The sequence below is a fragment of the Haemorhous mexicanus genome, chromosome 11 (assembly GCF_027477595.1).
Source record: "Haemorhous mexicanus isolate bHaeMex1 chromosome 11, bHaeMex1.pri, whole genome shotgun sequence".
In the NCBI taxonomy this organism is placed as follows: domain Eukaryota; kingdom Metazoa; phylum Chordata; class Aves; order Passeriformes; family Fringillidae; genus Haemorhous; species Haemorhous mexicanus.
The window spans coordinates 7,976,742-8,001,885 of record NC_082351.1 but is presented as its reverse complement, the minus strand read 5'-3'; the positions used below and the strand labels follow the sequence as shown (position 1 = coordinate 8,001,885).

Sequence of the window (25,144 nt, the reverse complement as noted above, 5' to 3'; positions counted from 1 at the left end):
ACCACAGGCAGCTACTGCTGCAGGGAGAGGAGGGGAAGGACAGTGCCTTAAGAAAGGGAGATGGATATGCCTCAGCTTGGAAAGATGAAAAGGATCTAATTGCTGGAATGATTCTTGTTTTTCATCAGTGCTTTTGCTACCTCTCATTTTTCTGACCCCTGTGCATTCCTCTCAGCATGGTGCTGCTTTAGACGAGACATCAAAACATCAGACTTACTTCCAAATATTCCTGAGATCCTCCTCCTCTTCCTTTTTCATGTACAGTCATGAGGCAGCCAACACAAGGCAGGAGGAGAGAGGAGATTATTCAGGAATGGGAAGGAAATGCTCTTGAATTTGGCAAAAATAACACCCTTCCATTTAAGCTGCTCCTGCTCTGCTCTGCCTTTGTGGTGTCTGACTGCTTCCTGTCAGCTGGCTGCAGGGAATGTGGACCATTCCTCTCTAACCTCTGTCAAAGAAATGGAACATGAATGCTGGGGAAGGAGCCCTCTGCTCACACCTCTCACTCCACAGCATATCCTGATACAGGGAAAATCTTTAGAGTAGGCAAGGTGGCTAAAAACTGAAATAAAGTGGGCAGCAAAATGGAAAGATATCCCCTTCCCTGGGGATGACTGGGGAAATAAAGTCTCCTTGCCTGGAGTAGCTGGGAGCTGTGACTCACCAGGAACAGGAGTTCTCAGCTATTGCAGGAGAGTCTCCAGGGCTTGGGTTCTCAGACAGGCAGGGTGGAAGCCTGAATGGGCTGGGCAGATGCCAGGTTTGGATAAAGAAGGGGAGCTGTGGTCAGGAGACTGTGGATTAGGAGGATGGGGCATTTACCTGGTGAGGGGATCTTAATTAATGGAGGCTGGCAGGGTGTTTAAGGTTTCTGAAGGGAAGTGTGAAGGAGGGTATGGCTTTGTATGAACTGGCAGATCCCAGCTGCATTCCAAGAAGTGTTTTCCAGCATTGTGGATATTAGAGAGTACTTAATCAAGTAATGAGTTCTCTAAGGCTTTAGCTGCTCCAGGAGTGTGCGGTGGGGCTTGAAAGAAAAGTCGTGCTGGATTCTGCTGCCATTGTGACAAAGCAGAGCTGTAACCAGGGGTGGCTGAGCCAGTGCACCCAGCAAAAGCCGTCAGTGAGAATTGTAACATAAATTACAGTTTTACTGCAGTGTCGCTTGACTGTGTTGATTCCATCTGTTGAATTCCCCCTCCCCCTGGAGTATTTTTCTTTTCTTTCCTTGCCTTTCCTGTGTACTGGTTTACTTAGCTTTAGAACATATATTCAGACAAAATAAGGACAAGAACTCTTGGGAGAACAATCTACTTTTTCTCTTAATGGCTTCCTTTGCGTTTCTAGCTCTGCTGAATGCCGCAGAGTTTTGTTTCTGTTCACAGTCACACTATTCTCTGTCATGTCGTGGCTGTACACAATAAGCAGTTCCAGGGATCTTTATGCCTGGAGGACCATTAAGCTTCCCTCCACAGAGCTATGTACTGAGTTGTGCCTTAGAAACAGATTCAGATCTTTGCTTGAAAACGCTGACGGCAGAGCTTGCACAGACATGAGTGTGAAAACATATAGCAGTGAGCTGAAGCACTAAAGAAATATTACAGATGTCCTTGCTGAAGGCTTTAGGGCTTTTTTCTATTTTTGCAGAGGAGTTAAGTTGCCACAGGTGACAGCTTTTAGGATGGAGTGTTTGATGTTGTGCTGGCCAGAGTCACTCCAGTCAGATTCCCAAGAACGGGGTCAAATCTCAGTGTCTCTGCTGCGAGAGACATGGACCTGCTGTCAGTGCCACTGATGGCAGGAATTTAGCAAGTCTTCCCTTAAGGTAATGCTTAAACAAAGTAGATGAGCCCCATGGAATGGAAGGAGGAAGATTTGAGAGTTGTTTGTTTATTTCTGGGTCCTTTGGATGATTTAGGAGTACTGGAGACAGATGATGCAGTAGGAGAGAGACACTGCTTGGTCATGCGACAGAATGCACAAATGTGGGTGTAGAGGAAGGAGATGTCGAGGAAGAACAGCTCTGTCTGAGAAAGAGCTGGCCTGGGGTGGCACATTGCCAAGCTTTGCATGCATGGATGGCAGCCTGGAAGTCAGCTAAAAGAGAGTTTAGGTGTGTGGGCAGTGGTATGACAGGACAGTATCTTTGTTCTGAATTTCTCTGCCAAATGATGGGGCCATGGAGGAGAACAGAGCTGCAGGTGTGGAGGGAAGCTCATTAAGGTGTCAACTGTCCCAAAATGGGGCTGGTGATCAGAGGAGGGTGAAAAGACAGACACATGGCAAATGGCCACAGCAGGAATCCCGCAGGCAACCCCAAGACCCTCTTTCAAGGCCTTCCTGGGAGTTCTTGAGTGATTTATCTTCATGACTGTAGTCACACACGCAAAAAAATACAGAGAAAGGCTGGGGGACAGCTCACGTTTCTCTCAGAGCTTCTGTTATCTGTGATAATGAGATTAAACATGTTCCTAATTTCTGCTTCTACCTTGTTTAGTATTATCACATCTGTGTTAATTTTCATACTGCTGATTAGAGTGAAGGCTAGGAAAGAGAACATCAGACTTAGATTTTCTCAGTGCCTTCTGCCACATCCTGCTCCAGCAAAGCTGTGCCATGCCTTACTAATGTTGGTATCATTGCCCTGCTGTCCCACACAGCAGTACAGGTGATTTTCATGGCAGTTAGAACTGAAATTAGAGCACTCAGAATAACATCTATATTTGCTCTTTCCTCTTCTTTCTGTGGAAAACGTGTGTAGAATATCACTACTAGTTAGGTATGCAGTAAAGGAGTTTTGGTTTTATTAAAGAAAAACAGAGGTGTAAGACAAAAATACGGCAAAATATAACAGAAATGGTATGGGCTAACATATTATTGGGAGCAGAGGGAGATTAGGGGTGGTTTAAATGGAGCTTAGCAACTGTGACTGTCAGTACTGGGAAGCGTGTGAGAGGGTCACATCCTGGCAGGCACGTTCCAGCCCATTTCATGGCTACCAAACGTGCTGGTGTATTCTGGAGGTATTGCTGCATCAGTCATTGCACAGAAGAACATCAAAGGTAAGGAAATACAACTGGCACTTCGGAAAATAGAGTTTTTTGTGATGGCCATAGTTCTTGTGGAAATCTGTGTCTCAGACTGGCCCCAAGACAGCTCTGAGTCCTGGACAGGCAGGATGTGTCCTCATTGTGGGAGATTTCACTACAGCAGGTGTCAAAACTGTTTGCTATAGGATACGTTGCAGAGTTTTAAGTGATCCTTTATTTGCTTTGATTCAAGGCATAAAGATCTTAGACATCTGGAAGATCAAAACTGTGTCTTGAATTTATTTTAGTGTTCTGTGAATAGCTAAAGTCATAGCAGAGGGAAAGTTTGATTGGCTGAAGATGTGAGGAAGTGCCACAGTGTTTTGTACTGCTGCAATTTTCTTACACAGCAAAGTTTTACAAACAAGGTTCATTCGTTTTGCTCAGCCAAGGATTGAGTTGTATAAATTACTGAAGTCAAGTCAGCTGACTCCTTGTTATCAGAACTTATGAACTTATGGCTGACAGGAGTGAAGTTTGTGCTGAGGGGTGGGTTTGGTTTTTTTTTCTTTTTTTTCCTCTTTTTTCCATTCCCTTTTCAAAGGCAAACCTCGTGTCAGACACTTGAGTAAAATTACAAGCTAAGATATGTCATAATTTTCAGCTGGGATTTTAGATTTCCTTTTCCTCAATTTGAAAATTGAGGAAGAGTGAATATAGTGGTAGAGCTAGAGATTATTTTATTTTAATCACAGATTAGCATGTCTGGGTTTTGGAAAGGGCTTTACAGCAGGTCTCCCCAGCTGCTGAATATTGACTGCAGGTGTTGAGTGCAGTTGTCAGTGCTGGCTAAACAGCATTTTGTGGTAGTAATTGTCATCAGGAGAAGGTAGAGAGAGGAGCTGATTTCTAGGCATTCTTGTATAAACAAGTGTTGGAGGATGTTCCTGTCTGGTAGCAGCATGTTAGTAGCTGTTGGTGATTTATTTTACTTCTAAAATCCATTTGCAGTGTTTTGAATACAACAGAAGCCACATGCAGCTGGTTTGTAGCCTGTCACAACTGAGAATAGCTGGAATCTTACAGTGCCAGTAGGAATGTTTTTCCATCCACACAGAATAAGCACAGTATTAAAATACGAAGTAATATTAAGATTTTAGCAAAATACATAGCGTGCTTTTTATTTAAATCTCTATATGCCCCATGGTATTGAATGTACAGTTGCATATGTTTGGCACTGCAGCTCAAATACATTCATGTAAGATTATCAGAATATCAGGAAAGTCACTTTTCTTTGTGGGCATTTTGGGTCATTTTTGTGCTTCCTTTTATGTCAACCTCACATGTGCAAGGGGATACCTTTGAAATGTATCCTGGCCCCCAGCCTTGCCATTTCAGCTTCATTCCCTGTATCTCCACTAACATTTATGAGCAAAGACAGCTGACCTTTGCAGAGTGAATGGCTAGTTGCATGTGTAATTAGAGCATTAATAGTGCTATGTCTCATTTATTTACCTCAGGTTGTAGAGTCATAGCGAGTGCCTGGTGGTGACTCGAGTACTGCTACAATAAATAAAATCAGAAACCACACCAAAGTTATTTTTGAGAGACCTGGTTGATTCACTGCAGGAGAGAGGCTTGGAGCAAAATAATATTTATGTGGTGTGTGCTCTCTAGGGATGGAGAAACAGGAGTGAGCAAAGTTCTTCAGCAGACTTGCTGTACATCCAGTGCTCAAACTCTTAGAAAAAAAAGAAAAATCTCTCTGTTAAACTGTTCTTTTTCTCTTTGTCCACTCTTTTTTCTTGTTTTCCCTTGCAAACATGTGTGTAAGGAATTTGAAGTCAGGTGTGTCAGCAGGGAGCTGATTTCAGCGTGGCTCTGACTCCACGTGCAGAGAATCCTCCCCGAGTCCTTTGCACTTTGGCTTGTGCTGGCAAGGCCCCAAAGATCTGCTGCAGCTTCTGCCATTTCCAGGATTAGCTGAGTAGAGACTGGAAGAGTGGAGGGAAGAGGTGGATAGAGAAAGGCCCTTCAGTGCAGGCAGTACAACCCTGACACTCAGTAGGTGAGGGAAAGAATGCGATACCACAGGCAGGAGTGATGGAAGATTGTGCTACTGACTGTTGTTCCTATTATTAGCTTGGAGAAGTCCACCTTTGGGACTGGCTGTCTGTCTGAGCCTCATGGAGAGGCCAGCGAATGCCAGCTGTGGTGGCAGCTTGGACAGCTCTGCAGGAATTAGGATGACAGTTTGTTTCAATGAAGCCTCCAAGCAGGTTTAATTTCCAACAGCCTAAGCAGGATTTGAAATAACAGCAGAAGAGTGAAAGGTTTATAGATGACCCTCTACCTGTGCCTGCCCTGGTTCTAGCCCTTAGACTGATGCTTCAGTACTAAATAGTTCCAGCAGAAGTGTGTTGTATTGCTTTCATTTTAAAGAGCAGAATGGAAGTTTGCAGGAGTGGATTCCCACTTGCTGCCGTTGCAGGCACAGAGGAGGCTCGTGCTGCCGCTCCACTGACGGGCACTGCTGATGTGTGAGGAAGGAAACCTTGATCACTTCAATTCCTTGAGTGTTCTAACACAAAGGATGGCTTTATCCCTTCTGAAGAGAACTGGAAACAGATAAAGATTCTTAACATTGAATTAGAAGATATATTGGAAATAATCAGGTTGTGATAAAAGACAAAGCAACCAAAGCCATACTGATAGCCCTTTTTTCTTTCTTTTTTTCTCTTTTTTTTCCCCTTTTCTTTTAGTGGCATAGGGGAGGGAGGGGATGAAAGAAACATTATCCAAGCCTTTTTTTGCCATCTACCCCTCTTGAATAAAGAATGACTGGAAGAACTGCTCTGCTGCAAATGGTGTCAGGTTCTGTGCATCAGTGTGAATTCAGTTCCCAAGGCTTATTTGTAGGACTCAGCATTTTTGTAACAGCTACACACAAAGAGGAAAGCAAGCAAAAATCCCCTACATTTAGCCCCTTAGACCTTTTATTTCCCAGCTAGAGGCATAAATAAGCTAGATATAAGTGCCTATATGTCAGTATTGCATGCTGAGGACCCTTAGGACTGAAAATTTCTTCAGGTTCCATTTATCTTTTAATACTGGGAAGCCTTCCTGTAAGGAAGATAGCAGAGAGATTATAAAACTGATAGTCTTGTGAAGGGGAGTTCAGATTCTGAAACTGGTGCATATAAGAAAGACGTGGTTGCAGTGTCAGATGCTGCTTTGTTGTAGCACATGGAGTAGATGAGAACTGAGCCTGTAACACTTCTAATCCAAGCACAGTGCCTGTTTGGAACTAGGAAGAACTGCTGAAGTTTAAAATAAATAAAGCATAGTGGAGGTCTTAATCTCCTATGTAGGGAGCAGACAGTAGGTCTGACAGGAATCTGTGTAATCTGGCAGTGCATATTAAAGAGAAAGTCACTGAGAAGTGGTTGTTTCCTGTCCTCAGCCTGTTCCCTACCCATGCCCACGGCTATCTTCCCTCTCAGTTGGTACAGTTTCGGAGTCCAGAAGATCACTTGCCACTCCCTGGAGCCCTGAGGTTATTTCCTGGATAGATCAGACCATTTAGGGATGAGGACTCCTGCCGTCCTTCCTTGTGTATACCACACTTAATCAATGGAAAAGCTATTAGAAGATACTGTGTCACTTCCCACCCCCACCCCCACCCCCCTTTTTTTTTCCCTTTCTGTCAAATAATTCTGCACAGGAAGAAATTCCACAGAGCCAGCCTTCCAAACTGCAGTTTAGAATTTGTTTGGCAGGTGCTCCCCAACCCCAGCTAGGCCAATGCCCCTGAATAAGAGTTCAGGCCTCCCTGCACTGCCCAGGCCCTGAACTGGCAGCACATCCTGGAGTGTCTGCTGGCATCTGCCCTCTTGTTCCTCAGGAACAGCCTGAGCACTCCTACTGTGCTGCTCTTTTCCCTCTTCAGCTTTTTCAGATATTGAGGACAATTTGTGGATCACATCCTGTACTTTCTTACCGTCCATCCATCACCCCATTTTTGGTGACCTCCCTGTTTCATCTGCTGCTTTTAGGTACTGGTTTGGTGATGCTAAGCTCCAGCAAAACTCCAGTTTTGTACTGAGCAGCTCCTGGTGCTAACTGTCTTGTCTGACCACACACTCATGGAGTTGTGCAAAGGCTGCTGTGCTTTGTGTCACCTGGTCTCATGAGAAACTGGGAGATGGAGCATTTCTCTTGGGGTTTGTGTGCTTTTGAAATTGGGCTGGCTCATGATCCTGCCCACAGCCTATCATGACATGGTGTGACTCAGCTCAACCCCGAGGGAGCTTTAGGGCAGTGACTGGGGGCTCCTGTGGGCAAAGCTGCTCTTCCCTCAAACCAGCAGCAGTGGAAACTGATCTGAAGTTCTGGGTTTGTTCTCAACTGCCTCTGCACTTCTGTACAATGTCAGGGAACCTGGTTGAAGTCTTATCAAAGCTATTGCAGAAATAGAAGTACAGTCACTCTTTGGGCTTAGGAAGATGGTAAAATATCCATTTGGGTTCTTTGCAAGTTTGTGATATTTAATCACAAGTATAAAATTTTAGACTGTGTTTCTAAATCATCACCTAAATTTTGCAGGAATTGGTGCTTTCAACCCTACACAGCTTTCATTTTACAAGTGTCTGTGTCTCTAAAATGTCTTAAAAGGTACAGTTCTGCCTTCCAGTTTTAGACATAAAGAGAAGATTTAATTTATTTTTGAAGTTCAGAAGGAGAAATCCAAAGGTTAACAGTTGGTTGGTATATCAGATGTTACTTGGTATGTGTATGTGCTCTTTATTTTTGAATTTCCCTTTCTCTGCTCCTCCAGGTGTCATCTTGACATGAGTGCATTCAATCTTGGCACAAAGAAGTGTACAAAACTTACTTGAAGTGTGGAGAAAAGAAACTGCAGCATCCTTGTGTGCATCCAAATGCTTGTAAAAGCTTTTCAGAGAGGGAGAATTGGATTCTTTGAAACAGTTTTCATAGGCACTTGGTACAAACCTGAAAAATAGCATCTCTGTACACTGTGCAAGCACAGTAGACAGAGATGATAGTGCAGTTACATTAGTATAAGGAGTGGGAATGTCTGATCAGTAGCACAGGATAGAGGAGAAGCTTTTGGAAGCATCCTGCTCAGAAGTGGCATCAATCCAGTAGTATCCAAACAATGAACACTGTAAGGCCTGGTTAGTCTTGAGGGTGTTTGGGCTTTATTGTGGCACATGTAATTTAATGAACTTTTGAAGAGACCTCTAGGCAACAGCCCAAACTCAGAAGGGCAGAGGGGAAAATTCTGATGGACAGTCCTACTGAGCTAGAGCACAGTGGCTGTGAAGGAAAGGCTGCTGAATGGGTTGATGGCTGAAAGAAGCAAAGCAAGCACACTTGGACTCATTAGCAGGCTCTTTGTCCAAATTGGAGCCATCTCTCTCTTTAGGAAGTTATTTCTGTTGGAAATGAGGCCAGAGCCAGGCTGGAGCAGGAAGGAAGAGGCAGACAGTGATCCCAAAGGGCGTGCTCTGGGTGCAGAATGACAGCCATGCAGAAGGAGTTTGGCTGCCAGGGCAGTGCCCTTGGCCAGAGCCCCTGCAGCCCCTGCTCTGCTGGAAATCCGGAGCCTTGGGGCCAGGGGTGGGCACGGTATAGCTGCACACTCAGCTGCAGGGCCAGCTGCCCTCCTGAGCCCACTTGTCCCCTCCTGCAGCCTTCCAATGCTTCACAGAAAAACAAAAATGTGCACTCAGCAGAGCACTTGTCACCCTTTTCCTGTTCCTGGCCTGGAAGGCAAGCATTTGCCCTCCTTCCCGTCCTTCCCAAGCACTTCCCCAGCATTGTATGAAGGGCTACAGTCCTTTCCTGCCATGTTCCTTTGTCTGCTCTGCTGAAAGGGATGTTGAAGCAGCAAAGAGGTGTAACTTTTTTTTTCCCAGTGATGTAAATTGTCTGTATTGAAGTCAATAAAGAAAACAGAATTTGCATCTTCCTTCCTGTGACCTTTCAAAAACGTCTTTACCTGTATTGAAGGTGCATGTGACACCATTTGTGGCTTAATGGATGGAAACAGTTTCCCACTCTGATTCATAGGTCCCTAATGACAGGTTACATGTTAATTCTTGTTTTCAGCAATTATCATGCAGTTGTGTTTTCACTGGAACCTAGTAGCAAATGTGACTGGAAAGCGCTTCAGGCTAAGGCCTAATAGTCATCAATGATACTTTTTATTTGCCTATCTGAAAACAGTTGTTGTGAGCCTTTCCTAACATAAATATATCAGAAGTGGTTGTTCTTTGCTTGGTTTTTATTCTGTTTCACTACATTTAACAATGCTTTATATAGCATCAGTTTTGTTGCTGCTCCATCATCACCATGATTATTACCATAGGGCATACCATATCAAACTCAGATCACAGCTGCATTGTGCAGGAGCTGTACAAATGTGCAGTAAAGGGAGTCTCTGTCACAAAGTGTTAGTGCTGTCTGGAGAGCCGAGGCAGAGAGAGCAGGCACGATTCAGCAATGTGCCCCTACTGCACAAAGCTCAGTTGTGGTGTTGGGTACAGAGCAGTGCTGCTCTGTACCCAACAGGAGGGGACACACTTCTTGTGCAGAGGTTGCAGGATCAGGAAGGATGAGCTCTTGCTGCCCTTCTAGACATCAGTGCCTTTAAAATAAACTGGCCTTGCGTGTGACAGAAAAAAGTTCAAGCATCTAGATAACCAAAAGTCCCTTTCTTACCTTGGTGGGGTCAGAAGTGTGTGTAGTAGAAACACATTCAGAGTCACTGTAAAAGTCCTTGTTGTTTCAAATCTCACTTAGCTTACAGGATTTGCACTGCATCCACCTGGAAGTCTCTTCTCCCAACAGCTGGGGGCAGGTGGGAGAGTTATTGTCCTTAGCACGGGGATTCTCTGTTTAAAGGTTTTGCAAACACATAAGAAAAATTGCTGTTTCCCATCCAGGAGTGGGTAAGATAGACCTGTCTCCATCTCAGATTCAAAATCCCTCCTCACAGTCATTGAAGGCCCTTCCAGCTCTAAGGGACCAATTGTTTCTGTATTCCTCAGTCTAACAAGTTGGACAGCCCAGAGAAGGTGAAAATGTCATGATGGGTTCTCATCCTTTGGCTGGAGAAGGTTTTCTCACGTGGAGCTCATCTCTAAGCCCCAGAGCATGCTGGTGCCAGTTGCAGCAGGATGGTGCCTGGCTGACTTTGCTCTCTGCTCTCTCTCCACAGCTCCTGTACGACAACCCCAAGGCCCGTCAGGAGGTCGAGTATCACTGGAGAGCCTCGGGGTGCCCTCACATTGTCCATGTCCTGGATGTGTATGAGAACATCCATAATGGAAAGAGATGCCTGCTCATTGTCATGGAATGGTATGGACCAGCAGCAGCCCCTCAGCAGGCACTGCCTCAGGAGTGATGGAGGGAGTAGGAGAATGTGTTGGCTTAGGTGGCACTTGGGAGATTTCTCAGCAGCACAGTTTTGGTTTGCACAGGAAATCTCTTGTTCCCTTTATGGAACTGATAAGGAAATCAGTGCAGCTGCTCCAGCCATCCTGTGTGCTGGAAGAATGAGGGACCTTTACCAGAAAATAAATTTTCATTGTGCTCTATAGCAATTGTCCTCATTAAAGCTGACTGATTAATACACCTTTGAAAGATGTCTCTACCAATACATTCTGCTTTGGTTGTGTCCAGCTTCCAAGTTCAGATGTAAATCCAATGATCCAGTGTGATCTGCCTTGTCGTAACTATTTTGACTCTAACTTTCCCTCTTCTCTCCCTAGTCTCCACTACTACAGTTATTGTCCTTTTCACTGAGGACAAATTAATAATTCTTTTAGGTGTCTTTGCTTCTTTCTTTTTCTTCCTCTCCACCCTTTACATGAAACAAGATTATTGACAGCCTCCCAGTGCCAGCATATCTGATTTCCCATCTTTGTGTGTCGTGTTCCCTGTGACAGGGTCCATTAAACTGAAAGCATCAAAATTCCCTGGTCTTATTTTGTTTTCTATTTATGCCATATCAGAATGGCTTTCTGAATTGATGTGAGTGAGTGTGATGTTTAGGAAGTGCTGGCATAGGAGGCAGCCTGTAATCTTTATCTGTTCCTGCTGTGGTTCCATGACATTATATGGATGCACAGTCAGGTGTTAATTTTGTCCTTTCTGCTAATACAAGGTGGGGGTTTTTGTGTTCTTGGTTTCAGCATGGAAGGAGGAGAGCTGTTTAGCAGGATCCAGGAGAGAGGAGACCAAGCTTTCACTGAGAGAGGTAAAACATTGCAAGTCTAATTTTAAAGTTTGTGAAAGATTTTTTATTTCTTCTCCATTTCTCTGTCCTCTGTTTCCTTTTAGGAATTTTTCTTTGATTTTATCTGTGATGGTGTTTGTTTTTGTTATTATTGTTGTTTATCCCACTGTGTGTTAAGAGTGATTTTGAAAAGTTCCCAAGAACCAGGAATTATCAGAATTGGCCAAGTTCAGGCAAAATGTGGAAGGTTTAGAGAAAAATCTTTCTACAAATCTGCTCAGCTTTTTCACTTCTGTACCTTGAGAGTGTCTGTTCCTCTGATCCCTGGTCCTGTGCCAGAGCACCTCCACTGTGATCAGTGCAGCTCCTGCTGGGATCTCTCTCTGGCTGTCCCTCAAGCAGCAGCCCTGCACACTGTTGGGTCATGAGTATAATGAGCAAATCACATCTGATGAAGCATCTCCTGTTCAAGGGTTTTAAAGCACTGCTTGAAAGGAAGTGTTATTAACCACACTGTAAACAAACCTGCCTGTCTGTAGGGGGGAATGAGCAAGGGTAAAGCCCTGCCATGAGGCAGGGACAGAGCTTGCACTAGTCTAGTCTTGCCATTTTTATTGTCTTTGCTATTTGTTATGGATAAAGAACCACAGGTCTGCTTGACCATGGGTCTCCTTGCCCCCTCACAGCAGACAAGAGCTCATTTCTGCTCAGAGTGAAACCATTAATGTTTGTAAGGTGATAGTGTTTGTAACTGTTGGCCTGACAAAATGATTAGAAGCAGAAAAATACACACCCGAGCTTGTAAATTACTGTGACTTATTTTGCAGGTCTGGTGTAGGGGCCAGTCTGTTTTCTTCTTGTGTGTTTCCTAGCTTGGGATGAATCCTTTCTAGTCCTATTAGACTTGTGCAGGGAAAATAAGCATTTTTAGAAATTTTATCTCTTGTTCTTCTCTAAAGTACAAATTCCAGGGAGAAAACTGATTCAATGAATTTTAGCAACTGCACTCTACTAAAAACATTACTTTTCTACATTGTAGAGCATTGTATAGCATAAATACTTACTCAGAAATCACCTGGTTAAACAAAAAACGATCTTCATTCTTTCCTGAGGTAAATGAGCCCTGTGCCACTGGATTCCCCAGGATCACTGCCTGTTTATAATAGCCTCAGCTTCCCATTAGGACCAGGAGGGAGGAGGTTGTACAAGGTTTTCCCCAAAGAATAGGAGTGTTTCTGCATTCTGATTGTCTGTGTCTGAGATTGTATAATTTCACTCTCAGGCCATGTGAAAAAGGATTTCAGGTTGCAGTACAAGTTCTGCCTATGCAGAGGCCAGAGGATCAGGTTGAAATTTCTGTTGTTTCCCTGTCAATGGAGATGTGATATAATGCTCACATGGCAATGTCATTCCTCCCTGCTCTGAAACCCCTCCCTCTGTAACTGAGCCCTTCCAGACTCCCAGAGCACTGCTGTTGCAAGGTAACTCCACCATTAGAAATTCCCACTGGGGCTATGTTAAATTCTTGAAACATATTATTTCAAAGGTGACTGTTTGGCCTTTGCTGAATAGAACAGTTGATTTTGTTCCTCCTGATGCAAAGCTTTTAAAGACAGTGAGGAATTAAGATGTGACCTATCCTAAAATTACTATATTGTTATGTTGCTCTATTTTTAGAAAATCTGATAGATCATCCCCCTGAACTAGAAGCTGAAAGTTAAATTTCTCTCTCAAGCAACCAAGGACATGTCCTGGACAATCAGAGATAGGTTCTCGTTGGGGCTCCTTTTCTTAACAGTTGATGCTTGTGTACCTGCTCTGCCCTTGCTGCTTTTGGTGAGCAAATTAAAGCACGAATTTCCAAGCTCCTGAGGAGTCTGAGCTGTTGGGCTGCAGTGCCTGCTCAGGAGGAGACTGAGCAGCCAGGCAGTCGGGGGCTTGGTGCCTGCAAACCCAAAACACAGCTGTTAGGGCTAATTTTAGGGTTTCTCTAGTCTTGACGCTTGCCCCATGTTCTAGCAAGCTGTTTGTAAGCCATAAGCATTCCCAAGCATGTCCCTGAATTACAGTGGGAATGTTAATGTGACCTTTCTCTAAAATTGTATTTATAGAGGCCTCTGAAATAATGAGAGACATTGGGACAGCCATCCAGTACCTGCACTCCATGAACATTGCCCACAGAGATGTCAAGGTGAGGCCCAGCGTGTGCGGGCTGGGGAATAGAGCTTATGGCAGGAAGAAACCTGGGCAGCAGTGATTTTAACAGAACTGGGAGTACAGTCAGATGGTCAAAGTGTCCCTGTTCCTCTGCCAGTGTGAGAAAGGATTTGCTCACTAGTTTGCAACTAGTCCAAGGTTGGAATATTCATGTGTGCTAATGCCTTCCAGTTGTGTACGGAATGCAGAAAAATCTCATGATAGTCAGATGCTTAGTTAAAGAGGTACTGCCCACTTGCAATCCATTAATTAGCAAGAAAATAGCACTCCTTCAAGTGAATTTGTAACTTATAGATGCCTCTTTATACAGTCTTTGCCAGTCATTAGTTGCTTTCAGCATCATACTTGTATTAAAAACAATAACCCGAACCAAAACAAAACCCACAAAAACCCCAAGCAGCAAAACCCCCTTCAGAAAAAGGGGAAACTTCTGAGAGAAATAATATCAATTTCATGCATTTAAACCACTTCAATAAATGTGTGAATATTTGGGAAAATAGAGAGATCTCAGTTACTGCCAGTGTTTAATGAGGTAAAGTTTGAACCCAAATCTCATTGTAGGGGTTTGCCTGAGTTTGTAGGGCTGTATTTTGTGTTCATGCTCTGAAGTGCACAGCACAATCAAAGCCCAGCTTGCTGCACCCTGGCATTTCCAGTGCAGGGACACAGCAGGGGATGGAATGTGCAGGAGAGCAGTGCTTGTAATGATAGACTGAGGCATCAGATCAATTCCACAGCTCTGAGCTGGTGGATTTTCTACAGATGTTTGTGTGTTTAGCTGGAGGGAGAGCTGACACATCATGGTGTCACCGGGGGGTAAACTGAGAAATGAGCTGAACTAATTGGAGATAATGGAAATACCCTGTTGTCCCTGTTCTTGGGCACAGGAGCTTGTATTTCCCTCTGTGCCACCTCTGCCTGTATGGAGTGTGGAGCAAGAGTGGAATTACCTCAGGTTTCAGGAGACAGAGGAGGGGGGGCAACAAAGGGACTGTGTCTGTATCAGTTGTGTCTGTATCAGTTAATTTTGATGGAGCTGTGTCAGTTCCTCCATGGGGGCTTTGGCTGAGGATTTCCCTTGTCCTGCCCCTCGGGTGCTTGAGGCACAGTGTGATGTCAGATCAGCTGCTGTCACCACACAGATCAGTCCCAGGGAGTGCAGGGAACTGGGAGAGGTTCAAGAAGCCAGACTGGATGCCCACTGGACAGGGTTTTGTGGTTTTCTCTCCCAAATAACCTTGCTAAGAAGGATGTTGATGCTTAGTCTGAGGAGAAGTGGTACCTGTTGGGAGGGAACTTTCTGTGTGTCTGGTGGGGTTGTGACAGAAGTAAGAAGACCTAAAGGGTGGTAGTGGGTTTGACCTGTCAGCTCATTAGAGACATCTCTTCATTGTCCTGTTTATCCTCTTTTGGTGGCCTTCCAGCCTGAAAACCTGCTTTACACATCTAAAGACAAAGATACTGTGCTCAAACTCACAGACTTCGGCTTTGCCAAAGAAACCACTGTAAATGCACTGCAGACCCCCTGTTACACTCCTTATTATGTGGGTGAGTTATCCAAGGCACATTCCTTCTGTATTTCAGTCATTCCTTCCCTTGTAGTGGGTGGGAAATCTTCTATTCTGGATGTAATGTGAAGTGTTAGCCTCCAGGATTTAAACTGGGATCCAATCCAAACCTAAAGTCTGGTTCCAGTACAGTTCAGTGCTCCTGCTTTCTGCCTTGGTGGCAGAGGAAAAAGCCTTCACAAGAGATACAAATGAGGATATACAAGAAGAGAGAGGGAATTCCTTCTGATTACACATGAAATAATCCTGATGTTTCCTCTGAATGGTGCAATAAAAGCCATAATTTGAATTGAGCTTCGTGATATTTGGGTATTTCTGTGCTAAACTTCCCATAACTTAAATTAAAGCAATAAGAGAGAAGAGTATTGTCTCAGTTGTAAAACTTCTTTTAGCTGGCAGATTGAGGAATTAGTAATGAAGAACCAACATGACTTAGTCACAGCAGAATTTTTCCCTCATTTTGTCCAAAGTTGAAGCACTGTGTAATGAATGCCACAGCAGACTGTCCTTCTGCACTCATTTTAGTCTTGAGTTAATAGTCATTCTTCATAGGGTTTGACTGGGGCAGTCCATGCTTGGAATTTCTTTGCTGGAAAAAGGACTTAATTTGTTTGAAAAATTACTTCTCTGATAAAAGTTGGTATAGTTTTCTGTATTGAAAGAGAGTTATTCACTGGGAGCAGATAATCACATTAGCAATACTCTTTTTTTGATGCCTTCTTCTGTATTTTTGTGAGCTGGGTTTAGTGATAAAATGTTAAGGAGTTTACACACGTATGTTTTTATGCCTTTATATTTGTGTATAAACAAGCTGACATTTCCCTTCTCAACACCTTTTTATAAACCAGCATGATTGCTCATATGTTTAAAGAATAATTTTCCTTACAAAATCAAGCTCTCTGGCAGTTTACCTGCCCCAGGGGACAAAAGAAAATCCCCTCTAAATGTATCTCTGTCTAATTTTGTTACTTAGTGGAAAAAATATAATGCTCTGGAGGCCAAAGAAAAATACAGTTCCCTGTAGCTGTTGGAGCCAAACACACCACCCAGGTATCATTCAAAATTTTATCACAGCTCCAGTAGGGCCTTTCTATTCTGATTGCTGGAACATATGCTCCTGCCTCTTTCAGTGCAGTGTCTCCCTGCACACATTTAGCTGTAGCTCCTTCTGCTTTTTGGTAATCTTAGTACTCCCTTGAGCAGAGATACACCAAGGTGAGGAGTAGGGCATTTTTCCAGCTCTGTTCCTCCTTTTTAAAACTACTTTAGATGCCTTTAGGAACTTGTCAATCGAAAGTGCTACCCAGTTCCTGCAGTGAGTTGTGGTTTTTTAATGCCTCTGGTATCTGTTGTTGAAGTGTGCTGTTACTTACAAGGTGATGGAGATGAAGAGAAATACCTGGTACTCTGTTTACTTGTGGTTTTAATCTTCCCCAGCCCCAGAAGTCCTTGGTCCTGAGAAGTATGACAAATCATGTGACATGTGGTCGTTGGGTGTCATCACGTATATTCTGTAAGTATTTGGGAAGGAGCTTGGTGAACAGAAAGAGAACTCAACTTGTTAAATCTGCACTCACAAGTAATTGTTCACTGGGATCCTGCAGCCTGCAGTAGAATATAACCTTGAATAGAACTTTTTAAGAGGTGAAAGGACTCCTCTAGTTATGAGAATTCTTTTGTCCACTCTTGCAGCCTGTGTGGGTTCCCTCCATTCTACTCAAACACCGGTCAAGCCATTTCTCCAGGGATGAAGAGAAGAATTCGGATGGGGCAGTATGGATTTCCCAATCCAGAGTGGGCTGAAGTATCAGAGGAAGGTAAAAATCCTCCCTGGTGCTGATGAGTGTGAGCATGGTGGTGTGCAGTGCTGCAGTGCTTACAAAGAGACTATTTCTAAAAATCTCTCTGGGCTTTTTTTTCCCTTTCTTCTGCAATTTAAATCATTTTTTTGTAAGGTGCTACAGAGAACGACTGGGAACTCAGATACCAGCCAGCAACCTCTGTGCTACAAAAAGCAAATGACTACTGAAAACCTTCTTTCAAAATCCAGCTAGTGCTAGTGAATGCTGATACTAAACCCTCTTGAAAGAGAAGTCTCTAATCCCGAGAAAGGAGACAGCCTGGACAGCTCCAATGCAAGCTGAGCTGGAAGAAAGGCAAACTCTCTTAAGAATTTATTCAGTCTTTGCCCTCCTTGGTGATCTAGCCAGCAAGGATGGCAAGTTTTCATGCTAGCTTTTTGGGATGTGGGAATTTGCCAGCCACCACTTAAATCAAGGTCAACAATTTATTTTGTATAAGTCATTGATCAAAAGCTGCTGGGCTCAAATCAGTGTCCTGAAAGTGGATATTTTTGATTCCCTCTTATCCTGACAGTCTCATAAGCTGGAAGTCTCACCTGCCTGTCATATTAAGGAGAAGGGTCAGCAATTTCTAGGCTTATCTGCTTTTCTTACAAGCTCTTTATGTTGCTATGATCCTGGTTTTGTCTGCTGTTTAGCAGTAACAAATTATCCTTGGACCCTGCTGTGCTCTGTGGCATCTTCACCCCTCACTGCATCCCAGGGCTGTGTGCAGCACAGCCTGCTGAACATTCTTGAGGGAGATGTTTTAGTCATGGGTTTCTGGCTAGATATTTTCTCTGCTTTGGGTCTTGTTCATATTCCAGCAGTAAAAAACAGGCTAGAGGAGCTAGGTGAGGGAACATGCATTTGCACTGTGTGTAGGTTTTCTGTGTGCTTGTGTGGATGGAGATAGGGGCTCTCTACCTTCCATCCTATTAAGATCATCTCATCTGTGGGTGTTCTTTAGGCTGATGAGGCACCTGCAGGAGGCTGCTGCTTTTTTTCCCCTATGTTGTGCTGTCCTTGTCCTTTGCAGCCTCTCTCAACAAATTAAACTTGTACCTTTGACAACTTCTTACAAGCGTTTAGTCATCTTGCATGTGATGTTCCTAAAAGAGAACTCTTATTTAGAAGTTCTTATAGGTTTCCTAAGGAAATTTTGTGTAAGTCCTTCTAAATAACTTCCTTTGGATGCAGTGTTTCCAGTCTGTCCACCCACGTTAATGAAACCCTTGTCTAGCCTGTCACCATCTCATATCTCAGTTACTAGTGCTCTTGCTTTGGCAAATCCCATGTTCACAGAAAGCTGCTGCAAAGCCAGTTTGTGCAATCCATTTATTTGACTTTTTTGTCTTTTTAGTGGCCTCTCAGTTTGCTGTCCCTTTTTTCCACAGCCTGTGCTAGTTGCTGTCCTCCATCATTTCTTAAAACATCAGTTTATGTATTCATTCAGCCCATAATGCCCAGCTTGTTGCCATCTTTGATGCAGGCAGCTTAGCAGCTTTCTGTCCCTGTGCTTCTCTTTTCCTCCAGCTGTTGCTCTCAGAGCAGTTGGTTTGGTGATGTAGAGAGCATAGCTGGAATTCCCAGTCTTTTCTTTCCTTCTTGCCTCTTGTTTTGGATGTTTTCCTGTTTTGCCCCTTTAAACACAGTAACCTGCTCTGCTGTATGTGGCTTTTTAACACAGTCACAGCAATTGGGAGGTGTTTTCAGTTCTGCAAAATCATGTTTCTTCATTCAGCAGGTCCTTGTGTTCCCAAGGTTGTTTGGGAATGCAGTCCTAGACTACACCATGCCCTGTTGGTTCTGTTTTTCAGCCAAACAACTCATTCGCCATTTACTGAAGACTGACCCAACAGAGAGGATGACAGTCTCTCAGTTTATGAATCACCCTTGGATTAATGTGAGTCTTAGATCTCTTTTTACACCACAAATTGATTCTTACGTGCAGAACTTCGGTATAGCTCCACACAGCACAGCGAGAGAAGGGCTGTTATTACTGCTGGTCCCTTAATTAACCTCCTGTGCCCTCCACAGAGGGTTACCTGCCTGTAAAACCACAATTCTTCTTGCTGTTAGCAGAGGACACACAAGGGGAGACACCCACAGTTGTGTCCTTGGAAGCAACAGCCGAAAATGTCTCTGTTCTGTGAGCAGGCAGTCTCTGTTGACTCTGCAGCATATGCATGTGTTACTCTCTTTAAAAATATAAAAATAAACTCTGTGTGCTTACTTCATCAGTGCAGGATTTAAAGAGCTATTATTAGTGGTCTCAGGCACCATTGTGCATAGCTGTGTTAGGGTGAACATGCTCCTGTGCTCAGTGGGAATTCTCATCCTTGGCAGAGTTTGGAAATGCATGGGGGAGGAGCAAGGGTCTCTTATTGCCATGTGAGAGATTGCCAGGTAGGGTGGTACAGAGAGCTATTTATGGTCCCAGTTCAGGTTTCATTCTATGACTTGGCTGAATTTACTTCTCCTTAAAAGAAATTTTTTGGGGAAAAAAGAAAAAATTGCTTTATTAATACAATATGAACTATTTCAAATAAGAGACACAAATCCCAGAAGTTACAAGACTGAGTTTCATGATGCCACCTCTGCTCTGTAGGTGTCCCTCAAAATAGTAGGTTATACTTCTCACATTTGTGTCTAAAAAAATACCAGTCTTGTTCTCGCTGCCCAAAAAATCATCAGCCAGGAGCAGAATCATCTCTGCTGTAGGATTCCCTTTGTTCCCATAGTCTGGTGTGTCTGTGCTGATCCTCAAAGCACGGGCAGAAGCCCAAGCCAGAGGTGTGGCTGATTGTCCCCATTCCTACAATGCCTGCTGGAGGATCTGGAAGCCCTTGGAATCAAGTGAAATGCAGCTGGAGGACATCCTGATGGAGTAGAAAGGTGTTGTCATTCAGAGTTGAGAAACTGAGGTTGTAAAGAATCTGTAGAACAGACCCCAGACAATGCTTCTGAGTCTTTTTTAACCAAATAAAAATGTAATCACTGCTCAGAGTAAATACCTTCAGCTTTGAGTGTCTGAAGCCCCAAGAAGGTGTTTCAGAAGTCAGCAGGTGAGGAATTTCGTGGAGTGAGTGCCTAATAGCTAAGGAAGCTGCCACCTACAGTGACACTTGTTATTGGAATATGCACAGAGCCAATTAATGAGGAAGAAATTAGAGGCAAGGTCTGCAGACTCTGCTGCACCTGCTCCAACTGGAGCCCTGCTCCAATACCCTTCCTGGAGGAAAGCTGCAGGTTGGCTTTCTTTTCTGCTGAACCTATTGCTCACAGGGGGCAGAGGGAGGGAGAGGGAAAGACCAACACAGTGAATGTCTGTGTTCTCCCTTTTCCTAAATCCCAAAGTGGAAACATGTCTGTGGAGTTGCACAAGCAGCAGGGGAGGGTGGCTCTCTTTTTTGAGATGGATGACAGAAGTGTTTTACTGTGAAGTAGGCAAAAACTGTCAGTTTAGGTGGAGCACAGACTCATTTAGTACCTTGTCTATAAAATTTTTTTAACAATTAGCAGCTCACAGCAGAAAGGCACCTTCCACAGGGAAGCAGAGACAGGGACAGCACTGAAACCAGTCTGCTTGTTTTCCATTTCTCTTGTCCCAGCTGTGTTTGATAAAACTGTACCCTGGCCTGCTGGGGTCCTTGTCCACGGGATGCAGGAGTCAGGATTTCTGCTTCACATCTGTGACTGCTGCACTGCTGCTCTGAGCCTGGGGGAACATAAGCACTGGTTCCAGTATGGGGTTTGTTTTACAGGGATCTCCTTAGACTTTGTTGACATGCAGCTGTAGGATGCCACAGCAGCAAACAGCAAGCTTGGGTAGAAAGCATAAGGAAAATAGAGTATCCAAGTGAAATTATAATTTGGGTTATAAGGGGCTGGCAAGAATTGCCATGATTCTTCCTGAGTTCAGTCAGGGAACTGTGCTTCATGCTTTAGAAATTGTCCCTTATTCTAATGTAAAGTATCTCCTGATCTTTCATGGCGGGTGAGCAGAGATCTCAGTTTCATGTGGATGCACTGTCTTCTGAGCTGAGCCTTGCTCAGAACAATTGTGTCATTTCCTCTTTGGGGCTCACTTAGTCTGATGAAGTGGTGATCTCAGTTAATGCATGTGCAAGAAAATGTCTCCTACAACAAATCCTAGGAAATAAAGGTCAAATTACCCACTTTAAGACCTTGAGTAATGAATAGTGAAATGACAGTTAAAATCTAAAAGATACATAAAAATTTATCCAGCTCCGGTTGGATAAATTGTTCAGACTGGAAGGGAGTAGAGTGAAAGAAGCTCAGCACTGATTTCTCTCTCTTTTTGTTCTTTAAATATTGTGTGGGGAATGTAGTCCTTTTCTTCTGCACACGAGTTCCTTTGTGGAGTGATTGGAAGCAGGAATAATGAGGGCCATTGGAAGACATAAGATCAAATTTTATCCCCTTCATACACAGAAAAGAGCAAGAAATCACTTCCCAAATATTGCTTTTCAGAACTTCTTTTGGTATTTTTCTTTGTTCTCAGAGATCAATGTCAGTGCCACCAACTCCTCTTCACACTGCACGGGTCCTGCAAGAGGATAAAGACCACTGGGATGAAGTTAAAGTGAGTCAATCCAAATTCAGATTTCTTTAAGTCAAGTGTGCTAAGAGATGAAATGTGCTGCCTTGGATACTGTGGCTATTTTGAATACAATCATGTCAAACAAGGGTGCCATAAACAGTCTTGGTTAGAACAGTAGTGTATATGAGAACTGTTTAAAAAAAGAAGGAATGCTATTTGAGCTTCATTGGCAGCCTTACAGCTGCACCAGATATCAGCAAAGATGATGTTTGTGATCAAAGGCATGAATGATGCTCCTGCTGAGCCTCTGCATGTACCCAGGGAGGAGGAGGACCGTGCTGGGGCAGTTTGAGCTTCATTGCAGTGAAGAATGTGATGAAAATGTAGGGGGACAGGTGGGAGGGCTGAGCTGCATTCTGGTTTTCTGCAGTGCTTTTGAATTGTGGAACAGCACTGAATAACCTTAGTCTTGTCTTTTGGTGGGGGGGGAAGAGGAGAGAAAAAAATTATCTTAATCTAAGCAGGTGCCTTGCCTACTGTGTGTACCAATGACTGCTGAATGCTTCCTGCTGTAAGGCACACTGAAAGTCTTAACTCTTTCCTGCTGGCCTTTAACAGGTTGGCATGCTTTTACAATTAATTCTGAGTTTTCTGCACTTCAAATTTCCTAGAATTTTGACAATTGCAACATTCCTGTAGTTTATTTTATTCATTACTGATTTTATATAAGTCACTGATCTGTAGTCTCAGCTGCTGAGCTATGTAATGGTAAAATTTTTTTTAGGACCTAGGCAACATTTACCTTCTGAGCCAGTGATCAAGCAGATATTTTCACTTAGCTGCCTTAATTTCCATGTTTCTGAGAATTTCTTATGCTTGTGCTTCTGTGTAGGTCCCAGAGGTATTCCCTCTTGCTACCAACATAGCCATGATATTGAATTGTTTTTCCTTTCCTGAACCAAATGTTTAGACATTTGTTTACTTCAACAGATTTTTCTTTACAACCTTATTAAAAAGTTTAAAATGTTCCTGTACTTCAGCATTAATTCAAACGAAGGAGGTGTGTGAATTTGAAGCGCATACTTTTAAAGATCTTGGTGTGGAGGCACAGAGCCAGCCAGGGAGAAGTGCTGGGCATAGGGGCACGTGGAATTTAGGCCAGCAGAGTGTGGTCCTGTGTGCTCACTGTGAAAGGCTGTGAGAACAGCTCCTGCTGACTGAGCCCCTGCTGGAAGGAGCCGCCAGTGGAGTGGTTGGTTCCTGGTGCAGTGCACAGAGAGGGCTCAGCTCTCGCTGGCCAGGGGTGACAGAGGGCTCCTTGTGTCCCTCCTCTCCGGGCTGGAGGGTGGGGTGGCCGTGGGCTCGCTGCCTCAGGAGCTTCATTCCATTGCTTGCTTGCTTTCAGGAGGAGATGACCAGTGCTCTGGCTACCATGAGGGTGGACTATGATCAGGTGAAAATCAAAGACTTGAAAACGTCCAACAACCGCCTCCTGAACAAGCGCCGCAAGAAGCAGAAGCAGGCGGGCGCCTCCTCCGCAGCCCCGGGCTGCAACAACCAGTGAGGGCAGGAGCCAAGAGGGACCTGTGGGTGGAGGGCAAAAGTTAAACAGCAATTGAAAATCATGTGATCATCTCAGCCCACACCACAAAGGCAGTGAGACCGTGAAGATGCTGTCCTGCAAAGAGGGAACAGTGTGATAATGTTTTGATAACTTGGATCAGGGCTTTGCTTTTGAAGACTAATGGATCTGACATGATTCTGTTGCATATTGCAAGGGAAGGTACAGTAATGCCAGAAGTGTTACAGGTTTTTGGTTTGGCTTTAGCTGTGTAGGACAAGAGGAGAGAGCAGGAGGCAGTCTCAGCACATTAATGCACTGAGGCTTTAACAGCCATCTACAAGAGTAACTTCTGCTGCTGTTTTAAACTGGGGAATAGGAAAGTGCCAAGTGTTCTGCTAAGAGTGTTTTAGTAGTTTAGTAGAATTGGTAATAGTCTTTATTTCCAAACTTACCTCCTATAGTTACAGATTATCACCTAAACTGTAAACAGATGTTCTTGTTACAGGAAAAAGCATCCATACATTTCCATTTCCATAAAGTCTTCTGTGTAGTCTCGTGTGAAGATTTGAGTTGTCATGGATTCCCATTTGATAACATGTAAATTTTCTGAGCTGTAGCCACTATGTTGTATCTTTGCCACTGTCAGACCCCTCTCTTGTAATGTTTTTAATTTAACTGGTACTTTATGTGAAGAGTTTCAGTCAGGATTTAAGCAGTTGAAAGCATCCTGCAGAGAATATTTCTGTTCCCCTTGGATCCACAACCTCCAGGGCTTGCAGCTGGACGTGCAAGGGATTGCTTTAGAAGAGAGAGTTCTGAAATTTGGGAAAAAAGTGGCAAATGCATGTTCTCTGAATGGACCCTGTAATCTGCCAGCATCCCTTCTGGTAATTATCTCCAGATCCTGTGCCTAAGATGTGCTGATCACAGCAAATTGTGGGGTGTTGGGGTTGGTTTGTTTCCTGGGGTCAGGAGGGGGGAGGATGGTACTTTATTTATGGTGATTTAGTGGTGTTTCAGGATCCAAAGATTTTCACTACTTAAGGAAGATTACTTTTAAGTACATCCATCCATTGTTTTTTTTCCTATTTTAATTCTTCTTATTTCATGGGAACCTGGCCTTGGTTTGCTGGTATGTTTTATTTTGTGATCAAAATATTTTCTCTCACTATATTTTGGAGTTTGGCCTTGTTTTTAGTTTAGGTGAAGCAAATATTTGTGAAAGTGTTATCAGAGTCTGGGATGAATATGATGTGCTTCCAGTGATGCAGGCAAATGCACCTTTGAGATAGGCACACAGTACTGGTGTGTTAATAGGTCTGCAAGAATGTAGAAATGCAAAAAGGAAAACAGGGCTCCAGAGTGGATCTGAATTGTCAGATCAGAGTGACACACAGCAAAGCTCAGCTCAAGGCTTTGGACCTTGTCTGGGGAGCCCAGTTCCCATCTTCAGAGTGGTGAATGAGACCTCAATTCTCCTTTGTGAACTGGTCCTAGGGTTTTGTAACATGATTTATTAAAATCAGTTTTTAACATTCCTTCCTCCTGTCATCCCTGTTTTTGTTGAGTTGTTGCAGAGTTTGCATTGCTTTGCAAGATACATTGTGTTGAAGGTGACAGGGAAGGGGAGAAGGAAAGTGTTCCATGATGTCCATATTCAAAAGCTGCCCAACTTTGAACATTTTATAAGATCACGAGGTTTTGGTTTTAAATATCAATCTCTGTGAAGTTGTGGTCTTAAATTATTTCATGTTTCGGGTATCTGGGATTGTAGCATGTCCTTTATGCTTTTGTTTTGCCATATTACTCCAATGAATTATGCAAATATTATTTCACTACCTGCAAATGAAGAGTTGTGATGTGTCCAGGATGCAACAGTTGGAATTAGAGCCAGGTCAAAGTTTCTGTCCCTTTATCTAATTTTTTTTGAGGGAGATATGTACATTATTGCTGCCATTCCATCTCTGTGCCCCATGAGGGTGATGGATGTTCCCAGGGCAAGCAGTGCATAGTGCACTGTCTTGTCTGTCTCAGGGACAGTGCCACTGAAACTGTTGCAAACCAAATTTTTTTCCTGTGCCTTGGCCAA

At 43.7% G+C, this 25,144-nt stretch overlaps 1 protein-coding gene across 6 annotated transcripts in view; it reads left to right on the top strand.

Moving 5' to 3' along the window:
• MAPKAPK3 (MAPK activated protein kinase 3) overlaps positions 1-24,593 on the top strand; it is a 52,063-nt gene extending 27,470 nt beyond the window's left edge. For 5 of the 6 annotated variants that reach the window (XM_059856247.1, XM_059856246.1, XM_059856248.1 and 2 more), the window contains exons 3-11: positions 10,279-10,418; positions 11,255-11,319; positions 13,410-13,489; positions 14,940-15,063; positions 16,521-16,596; positions 16,776-16,900; positions 18,745-18,830; positions 21,453-21,533; positions 22,897-24,593. In XM_059856247.1, coding sequence (XP_059712230.1) covers positions 10,279-10,418; positions 11,255-11,319; positions 13,410-13,489; positions 14,940-15,063; positions 16,521-16,596; positions 16,776-16,900; positions 18,745-18,830; positions 21,453-21,533; positions 22,897-23,055 — 936 coding nt within the window. In that variant the 3' untranslated portion in view covers positions 23,056-24,593. The remainder of the gene's footprint in view (positions 1-10,278; positions 10,419-11,254; positions 11,320-13,409; positions 13,490-14,939; positions 15,064-16,520; positions 16,597-16,775; positions 16,901-18,744; positions 18,831-21,452; positions 21,534-22,896) is intronic. The other variant, XM_059856250.1, reaches the window with a different exon arrangement.
• The last annotated feature ends 551 nt before the right edge of the window (positions 24,594-25,144 follow it).